The sequence below is a fragment of the Phoca vitulina genome, unplaced genomic scaffold (assembly GCF_004348235.1).
Source record: "Phoca vitulina isolate PV1807 unplaced genomic scaffold, GSC_HSeal_1.0 scaffold2, whole genome shotgun sequence".
NCBI classification, from domain to species: Eukaryota; Metazoa; Chordata; class Mammalia; order Carnivora; family Phocidae; genus Phoca; species Phoca vitulina.
In genome coordinates, this window is record NW_022589705.1 from 84602618 (window position 1) to 84616582 (window position 13965).

The window sequence follows — 13965 nt, forward strand, 5'->3', positions numbered from 1 at the left end:
AGGCACATTCAATCAAGCTCTACGGGGACTCGGAGCTCCAGGGACCCAGAGGTGCACACACCCCCCTAACAATCCTTTACACCCACATGGGCACAAGACTCCGACGTTCACACTCGAGCCTACGCACACTATGCAGGCATCTTCTATGGGAGCAGCTGCCGACACAGACGCACGTGTCATCCTCACTGCAGGTGTCCCAGGGCACACACACAGCCCGACACACGCACGCCCTCATCCAAGCAGGCAGCCACGCATATTCCTGATACACACCCATGCACGCACAGCCCCCCACACACTAAGGCAGCTCTGAACGGTCCATCGGGGATGACAGCGATCGTGGGGCTCCTCTGGCTTGCCCACCCCAGCTCCCGGGACATCAGTATCACTGCCGGGCCAGGAGACGACCAAAGCCTCCTCTCATCTGCCCTCTGAAGCAGAGAGGAAAGACAGAGGGAAGGAAGGAAAGATGTCCCTGGAGAGGTGACAGGTGATATAGGACAGGAGGTAGGGACCCCCTCCCAGAGAGGTCAAGGCCACCCCTGAGGAGTCAGAGTTAGAGTCACCCCCCCAACCCTATATAGGCCCCTGGTCCAAGACAGCCACCCGTCCCTGCCTCACCCCCAGAGCACTGGCTCCCTGGAGTCCTGGGAGCATGGGGTCCTGGCCCGGTCTTGGTCTCCAGGATTTTGGGGCTCAGGGCAGTACTCACGGGTGCAGGCTGCAGATGGTGGGTCCAGGGCTGCGCGGTAGTAGCTGAGGTCACAGCGGCAGGTCTGGGCAGCGGGGGCTGCAGAGTGGCTGTGGGGAGGGCAGCGGGCGCAGAGCTGGTCCCCAGGGGCCGACTTGTAGAAGCCCAGCTCACAGGCTGCGGGGGACAAGGCGGCTTCAGAGGAGTCAGCCGGGCCGCCCTGGCCAGCCCCGGGACAGCTCTCACTCTGACCCAGGACTTCCAGAGGGATCTCCCAAGGGACATGGGTGCAGACCCTGAGCATCACCCGGTCCCACCCTCATTGGCAGATGGAGGGACTGAAGCACAGAGAGGGCCTGTGACTTACACAGGGTTGCACAGCTAGTGGGGGACAGAGCTGAGGCGAGTCCCAGCCCCGAAGTCGGCCCAGGAAAGAGCCTCTTCAAACCAGAGTCACGTCTCCTCCAGTGGCCCTTCCTGCCCAGGCCCGTCTCCAGCCTCAATCTGTCCATCACAGGACCCCGGTCCCTGAGTGAGACACTGCCTCGGATGTGGGGGTCAAGAGGCTAAGCACCCAAGGGTTGTGACTTGGGGAGAAACGAAAGCTGGAAGGGAATGGGGTGGGTGGCAATGTGACCGGATAAGAGACCCAGGTGATGAGACCCCCATAAAAGTACAGATTCCAGGCCCCACCACGGCCACCTGGTTAGAAGAGCCAGGCGTGGGGCGTGGGACTCTCTTTTCCAAGCTCCCAAAGCAATGACTACCCGGAATCTCAGGTTCCCGCCCCTCCCAGAGCCTGCGTCACTGTTACCGTGACAGGGACACACCTGTCCTGTATGTGACCCTCTCCCCAGCCCCCGCCACACCTGCATCATCTCTCACCTGGATGCCCCGGCCTCCAGCCTTGCCTCCCCAGCCCCGCCTGCCGGCCTGACTGCCGTTCATTCAAAGCAGCATTCATGAGCGCCCACTCTGTGCCAGGCACTGATCCGGGTGCCAGAGACACAGCCGTGAACGAGATCGACATGGTCTCTGCCCTCGGGGACTCAGCCTCTTTGAGGGAGAGACATACAGTAAATGAGGCTGTGATCATTTCCAGGAAGGAAATAAAGCGGGTGATGTGGCAAAGGGTGAGTGCTGGGAGGAGCTACCTTCCTGGAGAAGGAAATGATATTTGAGTCTTGTCTAAAGAATAAGAACAAGTCAGCCTTGCAGGGAGTGGAGACTTTCTAGGTTGAGGAACTCCCTAAAATGATGCCTGGGTCCATCACTGCCAGTTCAAACCCTCACGGGCCCCCCAGGGCCTGAAGAGCAATGCCCGGCATTCGAAGCCCTCCTGCAGCCTCCTCCAGGGTCACCGCTCCCTCCCCACCTACAGGCCGAACTAAAGGACTGGCCATTCCCCACATCCAGCAGTTTGCTTCCTGCCTCAGGGCCTTTGCATGTACTGTGCCTTCTTCCTGGGATGGCTTATCCCTTTGGTCAACCTGTTGAACTCTTCCAAGATTCATTTTAATTGTCCCTTTGAATGAAGCCTTTCTCTACACCTACACACACACACACACACACACACACACGCACGGAGGAACAGAGAGGCCACCGCTCCCTGCCCTAATTCTGCAGCCCCTGCTCAGGACCACCACCTATCACACTATGGCTATACTGTTTTATCTGTATGTCTGACTCACCTCCTAAACCAGAGGTGTTTGTGGGCAGCTCCTTGTGAATAAGGGCAGAGCTGCCTTATTCATCTCAACGTTCCTAGTGTCTGGCTCAGAGCAGAAGCTGTCAGCACTTGTAGGAGTTTTCAAGGTGAGCTAATCCTCCCATTATCTGCTCTGGACAGAGCACGAACCCGGGAGTTCAGGAGGACCGAATGCCACCCAGCCGGGCGGCTTCCGGCTGCACCATGGACCTGACCTCCTTTGCAACAGGGACCACTGGGCAGTTTATGGGATTTCTATCCATTAAGTCCCATTCTGGAAAACTTGGTGCTTGAGAGAAGCTTCGCTTGAAAAGATGTCATGTCGTTTAAAAAAAAGAATCTCTTTATTATAATAGCTAAAATCAAGTTGATTTGTAAAATTCTCCCAGCTCGAGAGAAAACCTGGAACCAGGAGGAATGACTCTGCCCTCACGTTTGCGTCACAGACTCAGAGGCCGCAGAGCCGACGGGGCCTACAGGCTAGAGAGCTGAAGGAAATGTGCCTCCACTTTGAGACTTCTTCCTTCCCACCTGGAGAGACCCCAAGACGTCTCGGGCCTGACAGGGGGCTGGGAGCTCGGGGTTGTAGGGCTCCAAGCTGACGCACTATGATCTCACCTCCTCCTCCCAGAACCCCCCCCCAGGAGACAGAGTCCTGGGGCAAGCGGAAGAGCCTTCCTCGGGGCCTAGGAAATCGGGCTTTGCACTTCATCAGCAAATATTTGTTCAACCCGTTGTTGAGCTGAATGACAGTAATCCTCACTGTCATGATCAGATCCAGGTCGATTAGCATTTCAGGGACCGTTTGCTCATTCTATCCTGCATTTATTCCTTCCCCCAAATTTACTGAGCTGCTACTATGGAGCTGAGATAAGCAAGAGCTGGTCCTGCTTTCAAGGAGCTGTCTGGGCTGTGACAGGCACACAGAAAACATGTGGTGACACCTTGGTGCGATCTGTGGCATGAAGGAAGTATGGCGAGATGGCCCGCAGTTCCTGAGTCCCTACCGACCACAGAGTTCATCTTGTTCTCGTCAGTTAAGAGCAGAAACTCGGGAGCAGGCTGCCTGGGTTCCTCTTCTGGTCTGACCCCTTCACCTAGGCTATGGGACTTTGGGCAGGTTGCTGGGCCTCAGTTTCTTCATCTGTAAAATGGGGATAATAATAGGACCCACCTCCTAGGGCTGTTGCCAGGGTGACCTGAGTGAGCACAGGTGAATTCACGCCAGGACCGTGCCTGGCACTTAGTCACAATGCTGTGTGGTGGCGATAATACATCTCTTTTGGAGTACCTTGCCCAAGGCTCCCCATTGGGCCAGAAGGCAAACCCAGGTGGGGAGCCTCTGGGGCCTGGGCCTTTCCCCCACCAGCCTCTCAACATGCGTCCAGGGCTTAGAGATGACCCGGCCTTCCTGCTGCTCGCCAGTGGGCGGTTCTCACACGCTCTGCAAATACCCATATGGCTATAACGTGTCAAAGCCAGATTAATCCGTGCAATGAAAATAAAATAATCTTTAATAAGAATACTAATCACCAGGCCTTGGGGAGCCCGGAGACCTGGAGGCAGAGCTGGGAATTAATGGCTGAGACAGATGGAGCAGCTCTGGGCTGGGGCCCGGCCCTGCCCGCCGACCCAGGGCGCTTCCGGAGCCCGCGTGCCCGGCGAGCGGGCCGAGTGCCAGGCGGGGCCGCTGCCCCTGCCGAGGGCACCTTGCCCAGGCCGCCTGCCCGGCCGGCAGCTGCCTGTGGCCCTACCACCTCTCCCCGCGCCCCCACCAGGAGCCTGAGACTTGACAAATAAGGTGTCTGCCGGTGGATGACCAAAGGAAATTAATTCTAAATCAGATTTTAAACACCGTCAGGAAGGCAAAAGAGCTCGGCGCTCGTGTTCCCCCTCCGAAGCGAGACTCTCTGATATTTATAGAAAAATGATTAGGGCCTCCGAGGGTGGTTTGTATTCTGCATCCAGGTGATGGGAAGGACGGCAACCAGGGCTTCAGACTCGGGGCTGCAGCTCTGTTGGGTGATGTTCTGAGAGGTCTTTCCCCTGCCCAGACTGGGGGGGTGGGGACTGTGGCCAGCTGTGGGGACAGGTCACGGGGCCTGGCACTGTGTCGTGAGGGGGGCGCTCTGGTTGGGAGCTTTAGGATCCAATCGACCACTCCTAGCAGTGTGCCCTTGGGCCAGTCACTTGAGCTCTCCGGGCCCCCACTTTCCCACTGGTAAACTGGACGGCCTCCCCATGGCTCTGACGTCCTTCTGCGGGTCTCTGAGGCCTGAGGGCAGCCTCGGTAAGGCCTCACAAAGCCCTGTGACTGCCTTGGTCCCTTCTGGGCTCCACTGTCTTCTCTGTGAAATCAAGTGCTCCCTGGCCACGTATGTGCAGAGCTGTGAGGGTGAAAGCAGGGGTAAGGGGACCTGCAGGCTGGGAGGGTGGCCGTCGCCGTGTGGGCTGGTCTCTGCCGCAGGCCTCAGGCTCTGGATCCCCTCCTTTTGCTAGAAGGAAGGCGGTGGGATCAGGCTGGGCAAGCCGGGACCCCGGAGCCCAGCCCTTCCTCCTCAACTGTTTGCTCAGAGACAACTGCCTGATGGAGAAGGCCAGGGGGACCCACGGTCCTCAGGGTGTCCCTCTCAGGTTGGTCGGCGGCAGAGGGGAGCTGCAGCTTTGAGAGGACAACTCACGTAGCCCAGAAAGGCACCCCACTCTGTTCCCGGCTCCTGCTTGGTCCCCAATCTCGCCATTCTCGGGCTACCCACCCAAGGAGGGGTGGGGTCAGGGGCCCCTGGCAGGGCCGCCAGCCGGGGCCTCCCGTTGGTGGAGGGGCTCAGCGTCAGACCCGTGCTGCTTCTTCCAAGGAGGTTACACAGACAATCCCAGAATCCCACTCACAGGAGTGAGAAAAGTCTCTCCTCGTGCGACTTGCCCCTGGCATTCCGTCCCCAAACCTCTCTGCCTCCAGTGCATTAGGAATTAATATTTTTTATAAAACCTGTAATTATCCCGCAACTGGCATAATTATGTTGCATTGTGATTTAAATGTAAAGTTCAAAATATGCTGCAATTTCCTAACCCTGCATTAGCATTTCTTTATTATTTTTTATTAATACGCCAGCAGGGCCAGGCAATGGGAATGGCCTTGGCCTCTCCCAGCCCTGGGAAGGTCCCGCTGCTCGGGACTTGGGAGCTTTTACCAGGAGTCCTGTCCTTGACCTGCTGTGGGGCCTGGGGCAAGACACATTCCCTCTCTGGGCTCCACTTCCCACCCCTGTCAAACAAGGGGCTGGAGTAGGCCCCGAGACCTCGGACCCCACCGTCAGGAGGACCAGTCTCCCTCCCAAGGTAAGGGTGCCCCACTGCACGCTGGACAGACAAATGGCTCACTTGCGCTTGCTGGCTAAACCCAGAGCTGCCGTCAGTGGCTGACCTTGAGCAGGGATCCACTGACCAGCTGGCCTGATTATTATGGCCTATGCTGTACTAGTTAGAACTGTTCTGCTGTTACCCCAGGGAAGGGGGAAGCGGGGTTTGGGAGAGGGCTCTGTTGACAGAGGAAGCAGTTCAGGCCTCTGGAGGGAGCCAGCCTGGGATCAGAGCCCTACTCTGTGATTTAGGTTGAAGGACTCAGTTTGTCGCATCTGTAGGATGGGGATATGCCACCTAGCTTAGAGGACTTCTGTAAGCATGAGAAGGTGTGTGAACTTCTCGAGTGCAGGGACTCCCTGTGCCTAAATTCCAATGCCTGGGACACACCAGATGCTCAACAGAATGAGTAACTGCCATGACAAGGAGAAAGTGCTTATTAATGTGCCTCGTACGTGGCAAACACTTGAAAATTGCTGAGGGACTTTACTGTCCCCATCAGGAGGGGGTGCTGGAAGCCAGCTCTGGTGGGGAGAGCAGTCAGGCTGGGCCAGAGATAAGCTAAATGCCTACACGTGGCTCCCAGCAAGACAGACCCGACTCAGGTCCCAGCTCCACCTCTCACCAGCTGTGAGGCCTACGCAGTGATGCTACCTCTTGAGCCTCAGTTTCCCCATTGGTAAAATGGATCTGTAACACCTGCCTTGCTCCAGGGAGCAAATGAGTTGATGTGTGAGCCTCCCTTTGTGAGCTGCAAAGGCACTGGGGATGTTGGTTATCATCCAGCAGGGAGCTGAGAAGTGCAGGGATGATTGTGATGGGAACCAGAAGAGGCTGGAAGCCTGGGAGCCTGACAAATGAGGCCACAGGGGGCAGAACAAGTCCAGAAACGGGCGAACGTCACAGAAGGTGCTTTGGAAGTTAGGGTCCCCGAGAGGTGAAGGCTCGTAGCAGTTGGGAGTGTGAAGGACTTCTTATGGAAACCAGAGAGCCCCAGAGAGGGGCTGGAAGGGGCCTCGTGGCTGGATGGAGTATCCTGATCCCAGAGAACTACCTTGAGCACCACCCGAAATTCTCGGCCCGTGCCCTACTCCACCCTGTGAGCACCAAGGGGTCTTTCCTGCCCGCTTGGGGCTGAGGGACGGACCCCATCCCAGGTCCTATCTGGGGCCAGGCCCCAGCCTCTCTGATCCCTGCCTAGAAACATCCTCCCCCACCCCAGGAGACCAGGGGTCCCAACAGCAGGCTTCACTATGCTCTGAGTGCTGAGCAGCCATGTGTCCAGCCCCCCGGGGAAGCCACGGAAGGGCAGAGGGCAACCAGCTGAGGCACCAGCTGTCTGTCCAACCAACTCTCACAGTGTCCCCGGTGCTTGGGATACCCCCGCTACACCACACAGTACAAGTGTGACACACACACTCAGCCTGGGGTCTGGGCCCTGCTCTTGGTCTCTGGCGTGGGAACCCGAGCAGCGCACTCATGGGAACAGGTGCCATGCTGTTCCATCCTCAGCCTTCCTCTTCTCAAGGACCTTGGCTGTCCTCTCCCACAGGTCCCTGGGTAAGATCCCCCTAGACCCAGGCAGGCCGGTTCAGGTGGCCCAGGGACACACCTAGACAGGGCTCCCCGGGTGTCCCTGCCTGCACACCTTCCCAGGAGCCCCATGCTGCCCTCCTGCACCCAGGGACTGCGGCCACTTCCCTCCACTCAAGTTCAGTGGTTTTGAGCATGGACTCCGGAGCCAGACCTCCGGGTTCAAATCACAGCCCTGCTGCTTCCTAGCTGGGTGCCCCTGGGCAAGTTGCTTTGCCTCTCTGTGCCTCAGTCTCATCTACAAAGCCAGGATAACAGTAGCTTCTATTTCATAGGGCAGCTCTGGGGACTAAATGAGTTAACACGTGAAAAGTGCCTACAACGATGCCTGAGCTAAGTTAGCTCACGGTATTGTCCCCTCACGCAGCTGGACGCCCAGTCCTGCAGGTGTCCTCAGAGGTATGTCTCCACAACACCCACAGAGCCTAGCACCTGGTTGTCGTGTGTCTCCCTGTCTTCTCCCTCCCCTGCTCCGCACACGCACACGCACGCACCGCCTGGTGTATTTGCTGACACGGAAATGCTGGAGGGTCACCCCTCTTCCCAGATGCTATTGCCCCCCAATGCATGCTGCCCGCAATGCCCCCCCACAGCCGGGCAGCCCCCTCCCGGACTGAGCCCCAGGCCCGCTGGCCGCCCCCGCACGGCCCGCTCACCCTCACAGGCATCCCGCCGCTCCTCGTAGCCGGCGCTACACACGCACTTGCCAATGGGCACCAGCCACTCGCCCTCAGCACTGCAGTACATCTTGGGCGTGTCCCGCTCCTCGGAGTGCCGCACGCACTGGCCCCGCACCTCCACCAGCGAGGACGAGTCGGCACCCGTCACCGCCTCCGAGAAGGCAGCCAGGTTGCGCACCATAGTGGGGCACTTCTTGTAATAGATGCGGAGAGACAGGATGGCGAGGCACGCGCCGATGTCCTGGAAGGCCAGGTAGAAGCCGCGCTTGCTGAGGGGGCCCACGCCGCGCACCTCCGTGTTCAGCTTGAGGCGCCGCACGCCCAGGTCAGCACCCGTGAAGCTCTCGTCGGCTGCGATGGTGTCGATTTTGAGGAACTGGCTTTCTTGCGTGCTGGCGCCCAGGTCACGGTCCGACTCCAGGTAGTAGAGGTTGAAGGTCTCCTTACAGGTGCCCAGCACGCCGGGCATGCTGTTGCAGTCACGCAGGGTGAACTTGATCTCGGCGTAGACGCGCCGGGCGCCGTCACGGGGCACCCAGCTCGTGCGTAGCCAGTTGTTCTGGTTGGGGCTCATGACGTTGCAGACCTGGTACGTGTGGATGGGCTGGAAGGACTCGTCCACCTCGTTGATGGAGTCCCACTGCGGGCAGAGAGAGCACAGCACTGAAATGAGCGTGAGCACCTCGCCCCCTCCTGCCAGTCACCCCTGCCACATGCGCACAGGGCCGGGGGCATCCCTGGGAGGAAGACGGAATGTTCTCTGCCCTTCAGTTGCTGACCTTCTACGACTATGAGATGTGATCCCAGAGGTGCCCCATCCTTCCGAGAAAGTGTTATTTGCTGCAGTTTACTGATGAGGAAATAGGTGCGAGCCCCACGTCTGAAGTAGCAAGACCCAGCTAGTGAGTGGTGGAGCCAGGACTGGAATTGATTCCAAAGCTACAAAACCCAACCTTGTGTCTATATGGCGGCTCCAAACACTCCCAGGGTGGGAGGTTGCAGGGGGGTCAACTTTGCTTGGGTAAGTCAGGGAGCCCACGGGTCCAGTTTCCGTATTAGTTGCCAGAGGGATCCTTCTAATGCATGGACCTGACTATGCCTCAAATCCTTCAGCAAGGGAGTACCAGTGGGACACCTGAATGTGGTGGCTTCTGTGCCAGGTGCCGGCCAGGTATCAGTGATTCAGAAATAAATCAGACACGATCAACAGAGTGAAAGGCAGCCCACAGAACGGGGACAACATACCTGAAAATCATGTGTCTGATAAGGGATTAATATCCAGAATATATAAAGAACTCCTACAACTCAACAACCAAAAACCCGAACAGCCCAGTTGGAAAATCGGCAAAAGACTTGAATAGACATTTTCCCAAAGAAGATATACAGATGGGTAAATAGTCCACAGAAAGATGCTCACCGTCACTCATCATTAGGGAAATACAAATCAAAACCACAACGAGAGACCATTTCACACTCACAAGGATGACAATTATCTAAACAACAGGAAATAACAAATGTTGGGGAGGATGTGGAGAAACTGGAACGCTTGTGCCTTGTTGGTGGGAGTGTAAAATGGTGCAGCTGCTGTGAAAACCAGAGTGGAGGTTCCTCAGAAAGTTAAAAATAGACCTATCCTGTGACCCAGCAATTCCACTTCTGGGTATATACGCAAAAGAACTGAAAGCAGGGTCTCAAACAGATACGCATACACTCAAGTTCACAGCAGCATTATTCGCGGTAGCCAAAAGGTAGAAACAACCCAAATGTGTCCATCGTTGGATGACTGGATAAACAAAACATGGTGTATCCAAACAACGGGACAGTATTCAGCCTTAAAAGGGAAGAAAATTCAGATGCATGCTACCACACGGGTGAACCTTGAGGACGTTACGCAAAGTGAAATAAGCCAGTTGTGAAAGAACAAATATTGTAGGATTCCACTTAAATGAGGTCCTTAGAGCCATAGAAACTGAGAACAGAATGGTGGTAGCCAGGGGCTGGGGGACTGGGGAATGGTGAGCTGGCAGTTCATGGGGACAGAGCTTCAGTTTGGGAAGATGAAAAGAGTTCTGGAGATGGACAGCGGTGACGGTCACACAACACGGTGAATATACTTAATGTCACTGAACTAAACACTTAAAAAGTGGTTACAATGATAAATGTTATATGCATTTTACCACAACTTTTTTAAAAAGAAAGGAAGGAACACTCCAGAAATACTCCCTCCCCTTGAGTGCCTCACAGTCCAACAGACAAGGTGGTGGAGGGCTCCATGCCAAAGTGGGTGGGCATCTAAGGGGTGGTGGAAACTTCCTGCAGACTAAAGCAGGAAGCTCTTGCAGGGATGGGAGGGAAGAGCCCCCGAGAGGCCAGGAAGAATAAGCAATGTTCAGCGAGCACCAGATAGCCCAGATCAGCCGCAGAGGATTCACGTGCAAGACCCAGTGCCGAGAAATGGGCCAGGAGTTAGAGGTCAAGACCTCTTGGTCTCTAACCTGCTGTGTGACCTTGAGCAAGTCGCTCTTCCTCTCTGGGCCCTAGCTTCCTCAACTGCAGAATGCTGGTTGGCCGGGAGCAGTCACAGTGGGCTGAGTCCCGTGGACTCCCGAGAGCCCTGAGGAGGGACTGGAGGCTGAGAGCAGATGGAGGGGATGGGCTCTGGGTGCCTGCCTTGGGTTGGCCCAAGATGCAATGCCTTGCTCTTCTCTCTTGGGCCTCTATGCGCAACTGTCCTTGAACTAGAGATTCTATTGCTTAAGGGGGATGGGGGAGGTAAAAACCACTCCTCGTGATGTTCTGAGAATCTGGGGGGTTCTGAGTGACCCGCAAGTGCTGAAGTGGGACCACGGTGGTCTCAAGTCTTTCCTATCCGACAAAAGCCCCTCCATCTCATCTCATCTTGGCCAGCATGTGGTCTCAACCCTCGGGGCCCACATCTGTAAAATGGGGCTCAGACAGGCCCACCTCAGCGAGGCTTGAGAGGATGAAAGGAGAAGTAGGCTGCCAAACGCTTGGCTTGGGCCTGGCACAATAGGGCACCAGCGGAACGGGACTGCCATGATGCCGACCTGGCAGCATCTTCCCAGCCCACCTGTGCCTGCCTCCAGGGACCCCAGCACAAGAGGTCCAGGGTGTGCCAGCCTCACCTAAAAGCTTATGCCTCCTACACCCCCTACCCCCACAGGACCCCCCCTGGACCCCACGCTGCAGCCAGGGCCTCTGGGCAGTACTGTGCCACATCTGGGGTTAAAGTCATTGTCACAGTTACTGGAGCACCAAAGAGCCAGCCAGCTGCCCTCTGTCTGTTTCCTGCCAGGGACCTGGATAAATTCATCAGCTCCCTCGGATCTGCTCCAGCCGCTCCACCAAGGCCAGTGGCCTGGCCTCGCGCTGCCAGCCCCAGGGGCTGCTGCAGATGCCCAGAGTGGCACGAATTCCTGGAGGCTGGTGCAAGGATGGAATGAGCCCTGTTCTCCACCTGGGCAAACCTCCCCCCCCCCGCCCCCCCAAGCCCCGGTGCCCTCCTCCTCCAACCCCTGCCATTGCTCTGCAGCTCTGTCATCCGTCTGGACAGAATGCCCTGCCCCAGCTGTGCAGCCCTGGGCATCTCCCCTCCCCTCTCTGAAGTGTGAAATGGGCCGGCTGATGCCTGCCCCTTCCCCCTACTCCAGGGGGTGCTGAGGGTCAGGGGGGACAACAGAATGTGCCTCTCATCTAAGGCAGTGCTGGTTAGCGCCTGTTAATTCACCAGAAGCGACGAGCAGGTCCCAGCATGTGGAGGGAGGCGCACGGCCTGATGAAGAGCCTGGGGCCTGGGGCCAGACGTCCCCCGACCTTAGCAGAGTTGCTTAACCTCTCAGAGCTTCAGGTTTCTCACCAGGAAAATGTCCCTTTCGTGCATCCTCATGGATGACAAGTGCACGGAGCAGGCTCTGTGCTCGTTCCCATGTTATAAACGGGGAGGTGGAGGCCAGGGAAGTGACTTGCCTGGGTCACACTGATCAGAGGCAGCAGAGTACCGGCTCGTCCAGACCCAGCAGCACCCTTGGCCTTTAAGCTGTGCGGCCCTGGCTGACAATCCAATCACTCTGCTGATGCTGGACACAGCCCTGGATGGCCCTTGCTCCCAGGCTGTTTAAGAGCTTTCAGAATCAGAGGAACCTCACAGAGCCCCAAGGACCATGTCCACAGGCTCCCTAGCCAGCTGGGCAGGAGAATCGCCTGGAAAGCTTATGAACCCAGATTCCCAGGCACCTCCCCATACCCCGGGGACATGGGGCCCTGTTTGCCTCACTTGCTAGCCTGGAACGGGTTCAAGGTCTAGAGTTTGGGAACCAGGGATCTCACCCAGCCTTCTTTCCCCTCCAGGCAGGCGCAATCTCCAGCCCCCATAAAGATGGGAAGTGGCCCCCGGCTCAGCAGACAACGCTGGAGGGCCTCCCACCCTCTCACGACGAGGACATAGACCAGAGAGAAGATCAGGGACTCAACACAGGCTCTAGGCCCGCGCAATTGCAGTTTGAGTCCATCCTTTGGAAACTGTCTGATGGTGGGTAAGCTATTCCTTGCTGCTCTGAGCCTCAGCTTCCTCATCTGTGAAATGGGTGGCTGTGCCTACTCACAGGATTGGTCGTGGGGATTAAATGAGATCATGCCTGTGAACTGTTCAGAGCTGTGTGAATATACGCTATTTGTTCTAACAGGATAAGGTAACTCTGAGCCATGCTTCACGGCACCTTGGAAGCAAAAGAACCTTAGATTTGCAGCACGGTCAGTGAAAACACAAGTCCAGCCATGCTCCCCACCTGCTTAAAACCCTTACAATTCCTTGTAAGGAACTCTAAAAACCAAGTCCTAAGCTCTGAGGAGGACCTGGGGCCAGGCCCACTCCTTCCTAGCTGCTGGGTCTCGGGGGAAAAGCTGACCCAGCCATCGGCCAGGCGGTCACCTCCTCAAGGGTCAACCCCCTGCCACTGGCAGAGCTGGCTCACTTTCTCAAGCCCTTTCACACCCTGCTCACCCCCGGGAGACAGCCAGCTGGGGCACACACAGAGGAGAAACTCACAGGGAGAAACTGAGGCCCAGGGAGGTAAAGACACTTCAAGGACCCAGCCTTTGCCCTTAGGCGGGGCTCATCTGCTCAGGCAGAAAGGAGTTCCCTCCTGGCTCTTGGGCCCATGTGGCCTGCTGTGAAGCTTCCTGAAGCCTGGTACACGGGGGCTAATGACAGCGGACTCGGCTTTCTGCTCCAGAGGGAGGGGAGGGGGGCTCCAGCCTGCCCCCAGCCAGCCACAAATGGCCCGGATGAAAAGTGAAGAAATACTCCCACTCCCTTCACACATAGTCACTCTTGATGTCATTGTCACCATCATTATTAATATTATTACCCTTGTCTCCAGAGCCGTGGAAACCAGCGTTCACGAGAGAGGTCACGTGTACGTGACACGCCTGCGTCTGTGGGGGGGGGGGGATGTGTGTGTGCATTTCTGAGCATGCCTGCAGGAAGAAATGTCTGTGACACAGAACCCTAACACACACTAATGACAATGACAGTGACAGTACATTCAGTGAGGGCTCACCAGGTACCAGGCACAGCGCCAAGACCAGGTGTCACCTCCCCTCAGCCTGACAGCAAAGCCCACGAGGTCGTCACATGCTCATCCCTTGCCACAGATGGGGAGCTGAGACTCAGGGAGTGAGGTGGCGACCACCAGGGCCACCCCGCTTGTCAGTGGCAGAATCGGGCCTCCGCCAGGCTCATGGATCCTCCCCCCGCCCCTAGGTCTGGATAAGAGAAGCGGAGGGCCGGGCAGTGCAGCTTTGTCTCTGGATGTCCTGGGGCTACCATGGCCACTCCCCAGGAGGATGGGACCCATGGAGACCTGCTGGGCTCAGCCCCGGGTCACCATGGAGGCCAGAGGGGCCTGGGGGCTCGG

At 57.1% G+C, this 13965-nt stretch overlaps 1 protein-coding gene across 1 annotated transcript in view; it reads right to left on the reverse strand.

The window, feature by feature from the left end:
* Positions 1–13965, reverse strand: part of EPHA8 (EPH receptor A8) — a 33611-nt gene that overhangs the window by 13546 nt on the left and 6100 nt on the right. Inside the window, exons 3-4 of the mRNA XM_032418136.1 lie at positions 8006–8669; positions 710–865 (exon numbers count right to left, since the gene is read on the reverse strand). Coding sequence (XP_032274027.1) covers positions 710–865; positions 8006–8669 — 820 coding nt within the window. The remainder of the gene's footprint in view (positions 1–709; positions 866–8005; positions 8670–13965) is intronic.